The following is an 18,498-nucleotide window of genomic DNA, read 5'->3' as shown; positions in this document are numbered from 1 at the left end:
TTTAATGATATCACTGGGTGCATGTGTGTGTTTCAGACATATGTTAAGAGCCAGGATAAAGCATTTGCAGCTGCCACAATCCAAGCAATCGGCAGGTGTGCGACCAACATCTCAGAGATCACAGACACCTGCCTGAATGGTCTAGTGCTGCTGCTTTCTAACAGAGACGGTAAAACACACACACGTGCACGCACATACACGCACATAGACACGCACACAAAGTTTTACAATTTTTGCTAAAGGCAGCATTAAGTTCCTGCAAAAATGAGTCGTATTTGAGTTCCATCAGAGTTCGTTTCTTTAATCACAAGTGTGCTAAAACACATTGGTTCTCACGTATACGTTCATCAGCTATTTAACAGTGACGGAGGCTGCTGGTGGAACAGTGCTGCACATCGCCTGAAGATGGCGCCATTTAGGAGTTTTTCAGCGGTCCTAACTAAACTCAATACTGTGCGCTGACCTGTGTGGACACAGTCCGCCCGGCTGATGCGTGGTGGTCTAGAGTTTACTAGTGTAGACTGAGTGTGTGTGTGTGTGTGTGTGTTTGGTCAGAGACGGTGGTGGCAGAGAGTGTGGTGGTGATCAGGAAGCTACTGCAGACTCAGCCTTCAGAACACAGTGATATCATCAAACACATGGCCAAACTGTTTGACAACATTACCGTAAGTCGCACACGCGCACAGAATCTGTACAAATTGCTCAGCATTACTTGTTCAGACTGCACGCAGTGATATTAAGTTGCTTGGCTGCACACTGAGGCACATATTTAGAATACCTGAAAGGGTTACATTTAAAGAAATAATTACTTTCGTTGTGATTTTGTTTTTGTAATTATATGATGGTGTTAAAACGTTTCGCTATCGTCAGGTGCCTATGGCGCGTGCCAGTATTCTGTGGCTGATTGGTGAGTACTGTGAACACGTGCCAAAAATCGCCCCTGATGTTCTGCGAAAGATGGCCAAGACCTTTCACAACGAGGAAGACATAGTCAAACTACAGACCGTCAGCTTGGCTGCAAAACTGTACCTCACCAACTCCAAACAGGTACGTACACACATGCGCGCGCGCACACCCTATGCTAGAGTAGCCGGCATACAGAATATAAAACGTAACATAAGTAAATTCCACTGATTTATCTCTCTCGTTATATATAAATAAGAATGTAATCCAAGAGACGTACAGATGATGTGAAGATGCACAGATGTGGAAGATGTGGAAATGACCAGTTTAAGTTCCAGCCCAGTGCACTAGTGGTCATTTGGGCAAATACAGCTTTTTCCCCGAGCACAAACTGTCCTACCCTGTCGTGTGCGGTGCGGGTGCGTGTGCTTCCTGTGGCATCTACGTGCAGCAGCATCCCCATGTAGAGAAGTGGACATGCCGAGTCGGATTCTAAGGAGTGTGTGTGAAATGCTGAGTCAGGTTTTCCTTTTTGCTTTGCTGAGTGCCTGGTTACAGTCGTGCTCGGTGGAGTGGTAGATGGTAAACAGTGACGTCTGGATATTTGCTGTACATGCACGTGAGCATGCACGCACGCTCAAAGGCGCTTGTGAGCGTATTTCTGTTTTCATTACTGCAGCACATATCAGTCATATCAGCTTTGCCACATGATTATTTTTTAATGTGGTTTTTCTTTACGCCCTAGTGGTTTAATAATCTGCGTGCGCGCGAACACACACACACACACACACGTCTGCTAAGGGAAGACCTCCGTCATTCACCTTTCAACTAGTCCTGCCTTATGAGGTTCCTGCACACACTCCTTCTGGGTGAGCTCAGTTAAGAACCTGTGTGTTTATAGTGTGGGACTGTAGATTAAGACGCATATACTGTCTTTTTTTTTATTTTTTTTTTTTTATTTATTTTTTTTTTTTTTTACACATACACACACACACACACACACACACACACACACTTAAACGCATTTACGCATGACTGTTTTTCACTCTTTCTCTCTGTCCCTGCTCTCCAGACTAAGCTGTTGACCCAGTACATTCTGAACCTGGGGAAGTACGATCAGAACTATGATATCAGAGATCGCACCCGCTTCATCCGCCAGCTCATCGTTCCCAGCGAAAGGGGCGGAGCCCTCAGCAAATACGCACGCCGCATTCTGCTGGCCCCCAAGCCGGCCCCCGTGCTTCAGTCTGCCTTCAAAGGTGCCTCCTCATCCTCATGCTCTTCCGTCACCTCCCGCCATCAGCGTCCTCTATGCTCCACTCACCATTCTTCATCCTCAGTCTTCCTCACTCACCCCACACTGTTTTTAGACATTCCTAACTCTTGCTGTCTCTTGATATTTGGTTTAAGCTCGTAGTTGGCAGGATACCTGTGCATGTGCTGTGACCATGTGGTGTTGACACACACTTGAGTTTAAATGCACGTCTAGGGGCTCAACTAGGGCGTCCACTGTTCAGCCTCAGAACTAACAAATGCGAAATTTCGGAGCCTTTACAAGTCTAGTCGCTCATCACGGTGCGTTGTGTGTTCGGTGTTCTGTGCTAGTGTGTTGTGTGTCGGCGTATTCGGGTGTTGAAAGGACTGGAAGGGACTCAGACGCCCCAAAACATCTACTGCGTCACACAAACGCACCACCAGCTCACCACCAATGCACAATCTCGCACCAGCGTGCGTTGAAGCGCACCCAAACGCACCGCAACACACCAAGCACAGGACACCGAACGCACCGGAACGCGCGCGTGCGCACAGTCACGGTGATTTTTGGCACCCCCGCCATGGAGTCCTGCGCACCTCGCCTCAGTTCTCTGGACACAGTCCCCTCTGCGGGCGCGTGATTGAATTGTCGGGCTGGCGGTAATTTGGTACGAGGCGTCGCATGTGAGGCGAATCCTCCACAACTCCTCCTCCTTCACACGCCCCTGCTCGCCGCCCGGTAATCCAATTACTCACTCAGGCGGCATTAGCGGCAGGGCATTACTGCTGATCCGGGTCCCTCGCGGATGGAGAGAGGGAGGAACACGCAGACGGAGGGATCTCCGGATTTTGGGTTAACTGTAGAGGAGGCGCTTCTCTGTCTGTGATTGATGCTAGCTGCCGTTCCGTGTGATGTATGTGGGGTTTTTTTTTTTTTTGGGTTGTTTTTTCCCTCCTCGTGCGGAGTCCCTGTGTCGACCCACCACCCCCCTGTTAGTGGTTGTTTAAGCGTGAATGTCTCTTAATGGGGAGTTAAAGACACATGACTAGATGGTGTCTTCACAGGATGAGGCCGGGCGGCCCGTCTCGGTAGCGGCACACGGCGGTGCCTCTGGCCCCAGGCGCGACCTCAGCCGAAGCCTCGTAATCTCCTCTGGCGCACGTTGGAAATGAAACCACTGGGCTTATTTGAAGTGTCTTTTAATAGCGTCCGTAATCTGTGCGCTGCTTCTCACTCTAAAACTAGCCATCATGCAGAGACTGTCTGGGATTGGCCAAAGGTAGATATTCGCCTCTTTTTCTTTGTGTGTGTCCTGTCTTCTCTTCCCTATCTCCAGCCCCCCCCGGTCCCATACTCAGATCATCTCATTTTCTCTGGTGTGACTGCCCATTTCTGAAGGTCGGTGAGGTCAGCAGCCTCTCGCCTTCCTGTGATTAAACACATAAATTAGTGCCCTAATACAGACCTTTCAGACAGACAGAGAGCGGCAGCCCAAGAGTCGCCACATTAATCCATATTGCATTAATGCTGCATAAATTCATACCACAGTGTTTGCTGGACGTTTAACTGCTGCTGTCATTTCTAATCTTCCGAGTTAGGGGCTGTGTGTGTGTGTGTGTGTGTGTGTGTGTGTGTGTGTGTGTGTGTGTGTGTGTGGTGGGGTTTTTTGTTGTTTTTTTTTTTCTTCTCAGGTGTTTGTATAGCGACGCTCCATTATTCAAGCACGGCTCCCCCTAACGCTGACTAACGACCTGACGTTGTAGGGGGTAATGAGCTTTACGGCAGTATAATGCAGTGTTATGCAGCTGGGAATACTGTGGCATTTCGGACAGTTTCAGCTCCTAATCGGCGTGGTTGGAGAGAGGAAACAGAGGGGCAGTAACGCCTTGGCTTGCTGGGGTGGTGTTGCTTGTCTAAGGAAGGAGAGCTGCTTGTTTGGAATGTTCTGGAAACACCAAACATGATTGGTGGAGTTGCACAAGGCTTGGTATTGGTGGAGGGGTTGTCCACCTTTTTGCTTTTCACATTCTTTTTGCGTTTGTTTTCCTTTTTGAACCATGTTTACATTAATATTGTGTTTCTGTAAGGGTCAATGGTCGTGGCGCTGGGCTGTACAAAAATTTCTCAAACCCGATCAGACAACGCGAGTATTGCAGTGGAGAGGAGCGACGATGTCAGAGTCGTAATATTCACTGCTTTCCTTTCGCTCCTTTTCTTCTCTCAGATCGGGACCGTTTTCAGCTTGGCACGCTGTCTCACACGCTGAATTCCAAAGCCACGGGCTACCTGGAGCTGTCGGACTGGCCCCCCATGGCTCCGGATCAGTCCGTAAGGAATGTGGAGGTTGCGGAAGCGGTGAGCAGGAGCACACTGGCGTTGCGTCAACCAGTAGGACTAGAAATGTTTAAATGATGTGTTGAAACCTTTTATAAGGGCAAAGGTAGTCATACCTCACAGGCCAATTCACTGTATGTGTGTTTTATATTTGTTCTAGATGAAAGAATGGTCTCCGGCTGTTGGCAAAGCCAAATCTTCCAAATCGGATGATAAGTTCTACTCTGATTCTGGAGAGGAAGAGGATGAGCAGGCGGCAGACAGCGGCAGCGATGAGGAGAGCGGCAGTGAAGGTAGCACGCGCACACCTGTGTGCGTGAGGTAGAGTTGGGTGTTTGCAAAGTTCATGTTTTTGAAATATTTTGATCTGTGTGTGTGTGTGTGTGTGTGTGTGTGTGTGTGTGTAGCGTTGAGCAGCGAGGCCGAAAGTGAGAACAGCGAGACTAGCGAGGATTCCAGCCAATCAGAAAAGAGCAGTGACTCGGGTACTGGCGTGAAGAAGACGACGACTCAGAAAAACAAGAAACTCCAGCAGGCTAAGAAACCACGCAAAGTCAGGTACACGCAAAGTCAGGCTCTTACAATAAGTCACTAATAATACTTGGCTTCTCTAATAGACGCACCAGTCACATTCCAGCACTCTGACAGATGCTCTAATCATATTCCAGGGCCTTCACAGTTGTCTGTAACCTTCCAGAATATTTACGTATGCACCACACATGTTGACACACAGATGCACCAGTTAATCTGACCCAATGTGAGCTGGCTCAGTAGCATCCAAGCTCTGTCTGAATCGTATCCCTATGTTGGCTTATACCTAAACTTTTTTATTTTTAATTCTTTACTTCTGAAGCTAATCAACGCTTCAAGCATAAATGTTTAAGTATTACTGTTAAGAGGTGCACAGCTATGGTCACACCTACTTCCTATACTCTTAAGAAACTCTTAAGACCAGTAAGGGGGATTGCTTTATTATTTGATGTATTCATGTGTTGTTCTAATGTGATATCTTTAAAATATATTTTCCTAGACTGGTTTTGGTAAGTATCAGTGTTTTCAAAGATGTATTTTAACATGTTTCCAGCTTTTTAAATGCGCGTGTCAGCTTGAACTAAGATTCTGTACGTGATTGTGTGCACATGGGTGTAGTTAATGTCTGTTTTCTGTGAGGAACCAGATAGAAAAACGAGTAAGCACCCTTTTGCCAAGTTAGGAGTAGGCTTGCCCCTACTGCTTTGGACATTGCATGGTTTGGTGTCATATTTTGGAGAGTCATATCAGGCGTAGGGTCAAAGAAATGCAGCCAGGGCCAGGTTACAACCATTTATACAGCCAGGTCATTTCTTTACCAACATTTAGAATTGTATATTTTTGCATTGTAATATTTTGTATGTGTGTACTGTTTTGTGTACATGTACACACACGCTGGCCTCATTTCAAGGCACACTGATACACACGGTAGCATGTCTCTTGCCAAGCGCGACTCGTCAGCCACCCTGTTCCTCACTGTTCAAGGCCACAAGCTGCATCTTCTTTAGGTTCTGGCACGCTGTCAACACAGCAGTGACGAGGTAGCGGATGGCGTCTTGCTCTGAGTGTATCAGCCACAGCAGCAGTAGCACCCCTTCAGTTATCTTCCACACTTGTCACTGCTGGGCTGCGAACGCTCCGCCACCCAAATACATCCAGCCAATCATGTTCCTGTGGTCAGGAACTCGCCACTGATTAGGAGAATGGGAACAGCTGGCCTGCAGTCTCCAACTGTACAGTCTGCAATGTGTTTCTGTTAAATACACTTTCCCCAAAAAGTGGGAGGTGGGTGCGCAAAATGCTTAGCGTGCGTGTGTGCGCAAAATGCTTAGCGTGCGTGTGTGCGCGTGCGTGTGTGCGCGCGCGTGCGTGCGCGTGTGTGTGTGTGCGTGCGCGTGTGTGTGCGCGTGCGTGCGTGTGTGTGCGCGTGCGTGTGTGCGCGCGTGCGTGTGTGTGCGCGTTTGCGCGTGCGTGTGTGTGCGCGCGTGCGTGTGTGTGCGTGTGTGTGCGTGTGTGTGCGTGCGTGTGTGTGTAGATGTGTGTGTGTGTGTGTGTGCGTGCGCGTGTGCGCGTGTGTGTGCGTGTGTGCGTGCGTGCGTGCGTGTGTGTAGATGTGTGTAGGTGTGTGTGTAGGTGTGTGTGTGTGTGCGCGTGTGCGTGCGTGCGTGTGTGTGTAGGTGTGTGTGTGTGTGTGTGCGTGCGCGTGTGCGTGTGCGTGCGTGCGCGTGTGCGTGCGTGCGTGCGTGCGTGTGTGTGTGTGTGCGTGTGTGTGTATACCTCTGTGTGCTGCAGCGACTGATCTGGGACGTCAGTAAGCTCTCCCTCCATCTGTTCCCCTACCAGCAGTTTTCCACAATTAGACCACACATGCGTTCTCTCCCCTACCCTACAACAGCCTCGAGCCTTACAAATGCGCGTGCTCATCACACACTTACTTACTCACTCGCAAGTAATCTCAGTTTTACCAAAACACCCCACCCCATGGTCTCACTCAAACTGCCGTGAACCTCTCAAAAGCAGTATTGCATTACTAAGGCTCTGAATTGCCATTAACCACCTGTGCTTACAGATTGTTGGTGCATTTCTCTCAAACGCACACGTGTACCCACAATTCACTCACACACTGATTATATTTTGAGTGAAATGAACAGTGCTTAATGAGGACATTATATGGTGTGGGGGGCATGTAATGACAGTGGTATACAGTCTTTATTGTGAAAAGTGTGAGTACTATTAATTACATTAAGTATCAGAATAGGATCTCTGTGTGCTTGCGCATACAATGAGAGTGAAAGTGGTTGTTCAATTTAGGTCACTAATGGACACAGGCTTATTAAACCATCACAATCTGCTTATGTTGGCGTGTGTGGGTTATACTGATGGAGGTGGAGTTTTCTCACTAGTCGCTATTTGAATGACAGGTGAGGTATCAGATCAAGTGCAGTTATTTGTTCTCTGCAGAGACGGATGCGATGCTCTTTTACTGTGGTGCGTGGTGACGTGTAAGGTTTGGTGTTGCTAGGTTTGAGCACTGATTCAATGTTTTATTCACTGATATCTGATCTTTTGTTTAAATTTCAGCTTTGGAGTGTAGGCACATTCATCATAACCTGAAAATCTATTTAAAGAAAGCAAACCTAATCTTCTGTTAAGTTTGCATATTTAATACATAAACAACAGTATCGTACTGTACTAAGCTGTAAAAGATGCCCAGAAGGCTTGAAAAGCTCAAGGTGCCGTTAACCGTGTTTTTGTTAGCGGCCGATGAAAATCTGAGTCGCTCCGGTGGGAACTTTGCCGAGGAGCGCAGCTGAAAGATTTGTTCTGTTAGTCCGGCTAGTTAGCGGGCCAGTGGAACTGGAAACTCGGCTACTGAATGATCTGTCGTCAGGGTTACCGTGTTCACGTGGCATGAGTCATCAAAAGCACACGATGTGAATTCAGACGAAGTAAAGGGAGCCAAAAATATCTAAACAGTCATCAGTAATGAAGTACCCATCAGGAGGAAGCGAAGGGCAGTGAGACTTGAGTGATTTAGGAGTAGAGAAACATTTTAGTCATAGTAAACAGGAGCCATTTTTCAGGAGTCTCAGGTACCCAAAATGGCTTGTGTGTTCTGTTAGTTCTGGGCTCTTGGGCCTACTGGTGTGAATTGGTCAGCACTGTTAAAAGTACCCTGTTAACTGGACCAGATCAGTCACCCTCCCACTCAATATGAAACATCAGACACAGACCCACTCGTCCCCCTAAACACTCAGCACATCATGTTTGGGCATTAAAGTCTCCACCCAGCTGTCAGACCTGTCCAAACGCAATTTCAATCCATTACTCACAAATATTAATGATGACCTTTATCATCAGAGGAACCTTCCGCTTTCCCTCAATGGCACAAAATTCACTACCAAAATGACATTACCAAGAGTAAAGTACTTATTTTCAGTAATTCAGTGACGTTCGGTCTCCCTCCACCTGGTTTAAACCTTCACACTCCATTATCTCCCAATTTTAAACAAAAGCCAGCCACCCCAAATCAAATTAACCACATTACAAAACCCTAAAACTCCATGAATCTTCTCACCAATAAACTACAGTACAAGGTCAAATAAGAATAAAACCTAACCAGACAGATGAAATATTGAAAGAAGTAGAACAGACTCACTAAAATCCAAATCTTAGTTTATAAGACCAGTGATCAAATACTTCCTGTTTTAAAAGCCCAATCAGTTTTGATAGCCTTGGGGAGATCGCACAAGCTTGCGGTCTCTACACCCACACCACACACCCTACACCATGTGTCACAGCCCTGACTTCCCAGCAACCAAGAAAATACCAAACCTGTACAAGTGTTTAGAAAAACCAAACCTGTACAAGTGGATAGATAAAAGTTTTGCACTTTTTTCACGTTTTGCATTGAGAGTAACCAGCTTCCATCTTATGTTCAAAAATGAAAGACAAAGAAAATATTAGATCTCGCCATCAATTTCAGACTTTCTCAACATTTACTTCTTGTGCAAAATGTATAAGTTAACTTCTGAGTAAGACCCAAAAATCTCTGTGCCAATAAGGAAATGGGAAGAAGGTATTTTAGTTATTAACGCTAACAACTTCTGAACGCGCACACGTAAAAAAAAAAAAAAAAAAAAAAAAAAAAATATATATATATATATATATATATATATATATATATATATATATATATATATATATATATATATATATATATATATACAGCATGTATTTTACACCCATCAAACATTTCTTGTCATGTTGTACATCAGATAACTCCACTGCAGATCCAAAAGTCCTCTCTACATCATAATGGAAAAGCTTTCAGCATCTATTGAAAACAATCGCTATAGACACACAAAAATATCAAGACAGTGATGATATTAAGAGTGATAATCTAACACATGCGCTTTTGCATTTTTTGATTTGTTTTTGTCTTGTATTACCCATTTTATTATTTTAACTTTATTTTGGCCTTGCTTTATTGTTTTTGGTTTTCCTGTTAGTGTGTGTTTACGCGTTTCCTGCTAAGGGACATCCTCAAGGATTCATCAGCTGTATATTAACACGCATTGGCCTTATTGGTCCTATAAAGAGGCGTGGTGGTGACAGGCCAAAATAAAAGCCACTGAGGTTTGGTTTGCAGCTGTAGATCAGTCACTGTGGGTTGATGTTGACTGACAGCAAGCGAAATACCTGAGCAGGTAGGAAGGGGGCGGAGTTTGCTCCGTATTGACTGTTCATCCCAGTGGACTTGAATTCTGATAAGATGTGGATCTGTGTCTGGTTTTGGTGGTCTTCATAAATGTTCTAAAATAAACACACACACAACCTCTTGTGCACTGCAGTGACTCAGATGAGGGTCCGAAGAACGGACATTCGTGCGAAGCTGGATCCAGGTCAGGAAGTGGGTCGGGTTCCTCAGAAGAGAGTTCATCCGAGGCATCCGAGTCCGATTCGGAGTCCAGTTCAGATTCCGATTCCGGGACTGAACAGAAAAAGCAGTCCGAGGCCAAACCAGCGCAGAAGGTTAGAAGGAGCTCTGGGGATGGGGCCATGGAGTTATTTCTTTTCACTTATTGAACATTTTGTAAATGCTTGTTTTCACTTGCAAAGGTCACCCAAGATCCATATACATTTACACATAAACGCACACAAACGCACACAAGTGCAAGTGTCTTTCAAACACTGTCATATGCCTTCACAGTGAAAATACACACACACACTAATGTTGAACTGTGTGTGTGTGTGTGTGTGTGTGTGTGTGTGAGAAATCTATTGTTTCGCCACTCGCCACTGATCATGAAGTAAAACAGCTTTTAAACATGTCACTGCCTTTAATATCACTGCATTGTAACACACTGTAGTTAAAAAATGCATCTCTCTCACTTGCACACATTCCAGCAGGCCTTTTATTTAACAAGCCTAAGATCTCACCATAAAATTCCCATGCATTTGATTTGACTAATGACATCAGCATGCATGCGTGCGCGCGCACACGCGCACACACACGCACGCACACACCCACATACACCCACACACACACACGCATCCGCATCCTTCTCTTACACCTGCAGTGCTGCAAATCCAGTGATCCTTTCAGATGCCTGCAGGTGTCTGCTAGGTGTCAGTTGCCTTCCTGGCTTTTAAAGTCCCGCTGTATCCTGCTCAGCCCAGGTCATCCCAGGTTCAGAACCAGCTGGTATCTGCTGCCTTGAAGGCTTTGGGGAGAGCCCGTCAGCCTGCAGCTTACCGGCTAACAGGCACATCGGTGACAAACGTACAGCAATGCAGGATGTAACAGGGCATGTGAGATCATCGCTTGCTTTCCAGGTACACGTAAAACCGTTTCTCAGTTGTAAACTGTGGTGTTCTGTTCTCGCTCCCTCTCAGGTGGAAGAGAAACCAAAGAAGGAGGTTTCACTGTTGGACCTGGATGACTGTGAGTTTAAGCACCAGAAACCACTGCGCTCTGTTTCTGCGGCTTTTGTGTGTGTGTTTGTTTTATGAATATTCTGAATGTTTTTTTTTTTATGGGGTGTCTTGTATAGTTTCTCCGGCTGCAGTAACCATGACCAAGAGTTCCATCCTTTCTCCAAGCGTCCTATCAGACCTGCATGGGCTCTCCCTTGCTGCCTCCTCCCCTGCCATACAGGTGTGTGTGTGTGTGTGTGTGTGTGTGTGTGTGTGTGTGTGTGTGTGTGTGTGACCTTTCAGCTGCTGTGTCTCATCGGGCATGTTTTCAGCTGGCAGGGTGACTTCTTTTGTAGCTGTGTGTGTTGTCAGCATGTGTGATTGTTGACCTTTTCCAGTGAGAAACGTGTCGGCGAGAGAGACCGTGAGTGCAGGGTGTGTTTGTGTGCGCATATGAGCAAGAGAGCGGGAAAAGAAGCCACGTGACTGTAAAAGAGGAACAGTGTGTCTGTCTACTCCTCCCCCACTCCACATCTGTGTTATACCTTTTCCTGTACACCCCCCCCCCCCGTGTGCTATTCAAAACAGTCATTTGTCATTTATTGATTTCCTTCTGGCCATTTTACATAAATAACAGCAGTCACAGGCTGTGTTATTTATTTATTTTTTTACAATTTACAAACAAAACACAAAGTGCACCTGTTGTAGACAAAGACAACCTAGCCTAGACATAACTAGCCTAGTGGACGAGCATATGCAATTGGGAAACTTGACGTTGACAAAGCCGCCATGGGGGCGTGGGTGTGTGGAGGGGGTGTCGTCGTGGGTCATTATGGAGGTGTTTGGAGGGGATGTTATCATTATGGAGGAAGTGTGGTCGTTATAGAAGGTGAGTGGGAGGTATGCGGTCATTATGGTGTAGTAGGGCTGGACTATGTGGAAGGTGTGGTTGGTGGGGTGGTGTGGGGTGGGGTGGGGGATCTTTTGCTTGGTTTTCAAGTGTGTATGCACACTTGCTTATGCACACTGTGTTGCACCCTGAAGAATAGTAATAACTACACTGCTTGAGTCTTTAACACTCGCCCATTATTTCCTTAGCCTCCTCCAAACTACTAAACCCCCTAATATTCATTTATTCAGTAATCTCTTCATAACATTCCAGCTCACTCTCTGTGGACATGCAAGCCATGCCTGTCCGTCATCCTGGGGTTGCCAGGGTTACCCAGGTTACCGTGGGACTGCCGGGGGGGGGGGGGGGTGATGTGGGCTGTCCTCGGTGTGGCTTGATTGACAGGCTCGTCAGGACGGGGCCGCCAAGCTGCTATAGGCTGTTAGCCACAGGTCATTAGAATACTACCCATGAGGCTCGGCAGAAGGGTAATCAGAGCTGAAATAAAGGCCGAGATGGAAGAGCATGAGAGAAGGCTGATTTAAAGTCAATGCTATGCATAAATACATTACAGGCCTTTATAATCTTGGTCACAGTGGATAAACCTCATCTCATTCGCACACATCTCCCACACACACATGCGCACGCGCACATAGACAGATGCAGGCATACATGTACAGCATGCACATAGAGCCATGGTCCAAGGAAGAGCTCCACATCTTTGTGCAAACTGGTCCTTACTATATAATCCGACAACCTGTAGGACTTTAGTAATCGACTATTCCATTATAATTTTAATATTAAGAATTGTAATAGTATAATTTTTTTGGTTAATGGAATCATTTACAACTGTGCAGTGTTAATAAACTGTGTGCTTTCATGTTTTCTTGTTTTGTATATTGTATTTCAGTTTAGATTTATTTTTAATTAAGTATTGGGTTGACATCAGGAAGCCTGACCCATCAACAGGACAGTTTTATTGCAATCTCATCCTCTAACGACACTTAAATGAAGGGCTATTAGCAGCACAGTGTACGCTTACCTAAGTCCTGCCTTAACAACACAGTGTACGCTTACTCGAGTCCCATATTAACACCACCGAGTCCTGTAGGAGCGTTGCAGTCCATTCTTCTCTCTTGGAGCTGGGATTTGGTGTTTATGGAGAAAGAGACTTTGATTAAATAAAGCTAGAAGACATACAAAATGGATATGACTATAGCAAGGTATCTACAAATGTAACATTGAATATGATGTTTTTAGGATTTTGCCTATTTGTAGAATTCTTGACTGCTTCCTGTCTTGGATAATGGTTTAGCCCTGTGTAATTTGGGAGGGGCTAAGCGTTTAAAGATCTGGCAGTTCAGAAAGAGGGTGGGTTAGGCAGCAGGGAATACCAAGGGAATGCTACCCTTGTGTAGCATTCTATGTAGCTTCACAGCTCAGGGCCTACACAGCCTTGACTGACGCCATGTCAGGGGACTTCTTTTTTCTGCAGGAAATGGATAAGCCTCATCTCATACGCACACCCACCCAACTGATGATACAGGCGTATGTATGTATGTATGTATGTACGCACGCACATACATGCACATATGTTTCCTATATATCTATCTACTCAAATCTACTGCATCACGAATGTGAATCTCTTTTCAAAACAGCCACACCCCAGTGTACTGCCTGGACGGGACTCTACTGGGGCTTTAATCACCATTTTATTCTCTTACTTGAAAACACAGCGTACACATTGTTTTGACAGAGTTGGGTAAAACGGCAGTGCATGAAGCTGTTTTTGGTGATGGAAAACAAGTAACTAATAAAAAGCTTTTTGAATTAGCTACGCTTGCAGTCCCTAGTTAATTGCAAGTAATGGGTCATTCCCTGTATTACGAGCATGTCTTGCTGAATGATGAAGCAGGATTTCACTGTAAGATGTGCCCAAAGTAAGCATTGTCCAATAAGAGTATCCCTCTCCTGATCTATCTTTCAGCACCATTTAAAGTGCTTTTGCCGTGTTAATCTGCCATATGCCTAATATGGGCTTTCATAGTGCGTAACTTCAAGTTTACAAAATGATTTTAGAAACTGATATACCAATAATGCAGCATAACAGCCAGAGTGTTGATTTCTGTTTTCATTGTTGAATTAGCTTTCCAAAATATACTTTGTTTGTATATCATATATCCGCGCTGGGGTGGCAGGCCGGGTGGTGGTCCCCCTGTGTGAATGACTTCTGTTAATTAAACAGTTAAAAACTGTTTAAAAAACCTATTCAGCTAAAAGGGCATGGTGTCTTTGTAAAAGGAATGACGCGTCATTCATGAATTTTCACTCATATGCGTTTGACGTTGACTAATAGATACAGCCCTAATGATAATGGCACACCGCACACTACTCACACACGCACGCGCACACACGCACGCACGCACGCACCCTGTATTATTTGGTTGCGCCTTTTTGTGTGTGATGGTGGGCCTGGTAGTGGGCCCGGTGGCGTGCGTGCGCGAGCTGGTGCGTGAGGGTGTGTAGTTATCAGCAGTATTTAGCTGCTCTGCAGAGGTCAGCTGTGTGGTCCGGCTCCTTTCTCTCTAATAACATTTTGACGTTAGGATCTGTTCAGAAATACAGTGTGCCCGAGTGCCTGGGAGCTGCCTGATAACTTTTCATTCATAATTAGCGCAGGGCGATCGGGGTGCGCTGGGGGGAAATTGAACTGTCAGAGTGGGGCGAGAGCAGGGCGAGAGTGGGTTGGGTGAGGTGCGCGGGGCGTTTGACCCCATCACGCTGAGGGGGGCGCGTCATAATTTGTTCATTTGGTGCCCATCAGCCAGCCAGCATTGCTGCGGTGACCCCACTCCGCTCGGAGCGCGCTCAGTGCAGGCCTCATTATGACTCAGCAGCATAGAAGAAATATAAGCCACACACACTCCCCACATACACTCACACACACTCCCCACATACACTCCCCACACTCTCACACACACTCCCCACACTCCCCATACACACACACACTCCACACACACACACACACACACACCTGTCAAAGACACACGAAGAGAATCCAACCTCACGACATTGATGCGCACTTGAGAATAAATGCATATACTTTTCGTTGTGTAGATATCTTTAACGTACTCTTATCTGAGCCGTGTGTGTACGTGTACATGCCAGAGATCATGACTGACATTATTCAAACAAAATTCCCATTTTTTCTTTTTAAATGAGGCTGCAGAGTACAAAGATACAGGAGGAATCTGCTTTGTCAAAAACAAAAAAGAGGAGAAAAAGGTTTAGTGGAAAGTATGAAAAGAAATGTATATAAAAAGTTTGTAAGTATGCAAGTAGGTGTATCGCTGAGTAAACCCCATAACCTACACAGGCAGAACTGCTGGAGCTGTTACCAATGTTCTGAAACGCTTCGTTAATTCATTAAACAGTCTAAATAATGGGCAGTAACATATATTTAGTTGTTTGCATTATACTTTTTATAGTCATTTGTCAAAATTTAAATATTTTGTTTCATGTTGACTGAACTCTAAAGGCGTCCTCGGGCTCTTCTAATCCCTGTCCTTGACTCTACTCACTGGTGGATAATTCGTGTCGTAGAACACTGCTCTCAAGGTCCTGGTGCTACAGCTATCCCATGGTCCCTATACTCAGGAGCCAGGACTGACGACAGTGTGGCGAGTCATGTGGCCACTTATTAACTACCAGGAATTACACAATCCAGGACTGGGAAATGGACTAGAGATGGCCTCTGACCTTCCGGTTTACAGCATCCATGTTTCCTCTGGCATACTGTTCAGTAGGGGTAGAGCCACCTTAAACATAACGGCATAAATAAAATAAACTATTTAAGGAAGCCTAGAAAGAAAAAATTGAAACAATTGGTTAAAAAAGAAAAACGATCCAATTTAACACAATAAACGAATATCCGGTCTTCCCCTTGTTATGCTGTATTAATTGTGTGCATATTAAATTTTTTTTTTTCTCCTCCATTCTTCGCTAGACCTGTGCTTTGGTGGAATTAGCATATGTATTCCTAGCAGCCCAAAGCAGATTAGAATAATAATTGTAATATAGTTATAATTATAGAGCTCGGACCGGACAAACCAGTGATTCTTTTTTTTTTTTTTTTTTTTTTTTTTTTTTAGTTCTTTTTTTCCTATGATTTATATATGCATGTCTGCACTTTGTTACCAACAGCCAAAGAGACGTCCGCTCTCGTTTTTGTTCGTAGGTCACGTCAACCCTTGACATATTAGAATCAATGCAGACCAGACACACAAGCAGGCAGTCACTGTCTTCTCTGAATGGCATCTCAGATTGGTGAACAGATGACACAAAAGTGTCTTGGAAAAATTAGATTCGAAGCAGATGTAGAAGTGGATTTTTAATACGTCTCCCCCAAATCCGATCTCTCTCTCTCACCCTCGCTACTCTCCGGCATGATTTCTGTGTTCGTCAGCAGGTTTGGTAGAAGGGAGAGGATACAGGAATGTGAAGGTGACTATACGGAGTCACCATCCATCACACCACTTCCTTCAGGCCCATCCATAATGGAGGCGCTCAATCACGCTCGCTCGCTCTCTCTCTCTCACACACACACACACGTGGGCTCATGTCCGAGCATCTGTACGGGTGTTTGACAGGATGGTCAAGGTTACTTTTCTACTCTCCTGTTATTTACTCTTACAGACCAGAGGAGGCGATCACTTTGTAGGACGCAAAGGGTGGATTGTGTGTGTATGTGAGAGAGTTTGTGTTATTGGTGTGATAAGTGAAGTGTTGTTTATTGAGTTGTATAGTCCTTGAGCATAGTGACAGGTGTGGTCATCATGCTACGACAAACTGACCTGTGTGTGTGAGAGAGGGAGAGAGAGCGAGAGTGTATTTGAGGGAATGGGGTAAATCAGTGCAGTAGGGGTGGTGTTAACATTACAGCTGGCTTTATCAACACAGACTGCCCTGACACCTCCAAATGTACTGCCATAAATTCACACTCCACTGCTGCTGTCTGTGTGTGTGTGTGTGTGTGTGTGTGTGTGTGTGTGTGTGTGTGTGTGTGTGTGTGTGTGTGTGTGTGTGTGTCCATCCTCACATGCTTTTTGGTAGGGAGAGTGGGGTTACGGTGCACTTGGGCTTTTATTTTTTTGGATTGATTTTGTTTAGTTAAGATCATTCTAGCACACTCTGTTAGTCAGAATGAATACATCTTAATGCATTCGGTATGATTGCATATGCACATCTCCCCTCCCCCATCACCGAATGTTTGGATAATAAGGGTCCACTTTCCCGTGTGTGTGTGTGTGGAGAAAGCAGGCAGAAAGAGAATGAGGGCTTGATAGGTTCTGGAAATTAGAGGACGGGACCAGGGGAAAGGTGGTTTAATAAATGGCTGAATAGGTGAATGGAGGACGTGTGTCTGTGTTTTAGTCCATATTGTGCCCTTTAAGATCCGTAATATGTCTGACGGGAAGCCAAAGGGTGAGTGGGGGTGTGTGGTGGCTGGCTGGGTGTTTCTTCTCTTTAATTTGACTGATAAGAAAAGAGGTATGTTGGATTGTGCCTTTGTGAAAGAAAAGCAGTGTCTTTTAAATGTCTGTCTGTATATGATGTGCGTTAGTCTGCTTGTACTGTGTTTCCAGTGATGTTCCAGCATATGTATTTGACTTGTATGTAATGTGCTTGTCTCTCTTCAGGTAAGTTGGTTTCTGTTTGTGACCGTGTGTGTGTGTGTGTCAACAGCTAAGCTCGCCTGTGTTCGTGCCTGTGCGCACTTACGAGCTTCTTCACCGTATGACGGGCAAAGGCCTCGCTGCACAGTATCACTTCTCCCGGCAACCGTGCATCTACGACGACCGCATGATATCTGTGCAGTTGACATTTAGCAACAATGGTGACCACACCCTCGAGAACATCCACATCTCTGAAAAGACCTCTGCTGGGCAAAATATCCACTGCTTCAGCCCCATCGGTGAGTTTAACACAACAGTACTTGTTGTTCAACCAAAATGGTATACAGCTGATTTAACAGCACTGCAGTACCCGTTTGGTTTTAGTGTCATCAGTGTGTTTAACGTCACTGTTTAATAACAACAGAGCAGAGCTCAGGTATCGACAGAGGCTAAGAGGAGGACCAGCACAACAAACTGTAGCTTCCAAATGACCCCCCCCCATTTCATTATCCAGGGATGGGTTGTAACTGAATATACATTTTTGAGAAGAACATTAAACATTGATTAAAGCGAACACAATCTCTAAAAGCAACATCATTAATGCCTGGTTAATAACGGCGTTTAGCCTGAACTCATGAAATTGTCTAGAGTACACTGTTGCTGTGGGAATATCGGCATTTTCTTTTATTTATATATATATATATATATATATATATATATATATATATATATATATATATATATATATATATATATATATATATAATAATATGTAACACTTTTAATACATTTAACAGATTGTCAATTACTACGGATAAAATTAATTGGGACGCTGCCGTGATTAACAGGGAAAATGTATTAATGTTATATAATTTATTAATGACTTAATAGTTCTCAACTCATAAGTCACCAGTTTGATATGTGATTTTCTCTTCTACTAAACACTAGAATATCGCTCTCCATGCTTATTCTGTCAGATGTAGTTCGGATGT

The 18,498-nt window shown here is 45.0% G+C and overlaps 1 protein-coding gene across 3 annotated transcripts in view; it reads left to right on the top strand.

Annotated features, from left to right (window-relative positions):
* Positions 1-18,498, top strand: part of ap3b1a (adaptor related protein complex 3 subunit beta 1a) — a 90,011-nt gene that overhangs the window by 50,798 nt on the left and 20,715 nt on the right. For all 3 annotated transcript variants that reach the window (XM_035521494.2, XM_081704091.1, XM_081704092.1), the window contains 11 exons: positions 37-169; positions 556-665; positions 871-1,047; positions 1,976-2,162; positions 4,383-4,513; positions 4,653-4,785; positions 4,900-5,050; positions 9,877-10,057; positions 10,922-10,970; positions 11,080-11,183; positions 17,577-17,805. In XM_035521494.2, the coding sequence (XP_035377387.2) occupies positions 37-169; positions 556-665; positions 871-1,047; positions 1,976-2,162; positions 4,383-4,513; positions 4,653-4,785; positions 4,900-5,050; positions 9,877-10,057; positions 10,922-10,970; positions 11,080-11,183; positions 17,577-17,805 (1,585 nt within the window). The remainder of the gene's footprint in view (positions 1-36; positions 170-555; positions 666-870; positions 1,048-1,975; positions 2,163-4,382; positions 4,514-4,652; positions 4,786-4,899; positions 5,051-9,876; positions 10,058-10,921; positions 10,971-11,079; positions 11,184-17,576; positions 17,806-18,498) is intronic.

This window comes from Electrophorus electricus, chromosome 21 (assembly GCF_041902795.1).
Source record: "Electrophorus electricus isolate QZ-2024a chromosome 21, ASM4190279v1, whole genome shotgun sequence".
Lineage (NCBI taxonomy): Eukaryota > Metazoa > Chordata > Actinopteri > Gymnotiformes > Gymnotidae > Electrophorus > Electrophorus electricus.
This window is presented reverse-complemented; position numbering and strand designations above follow the sequence as displayed.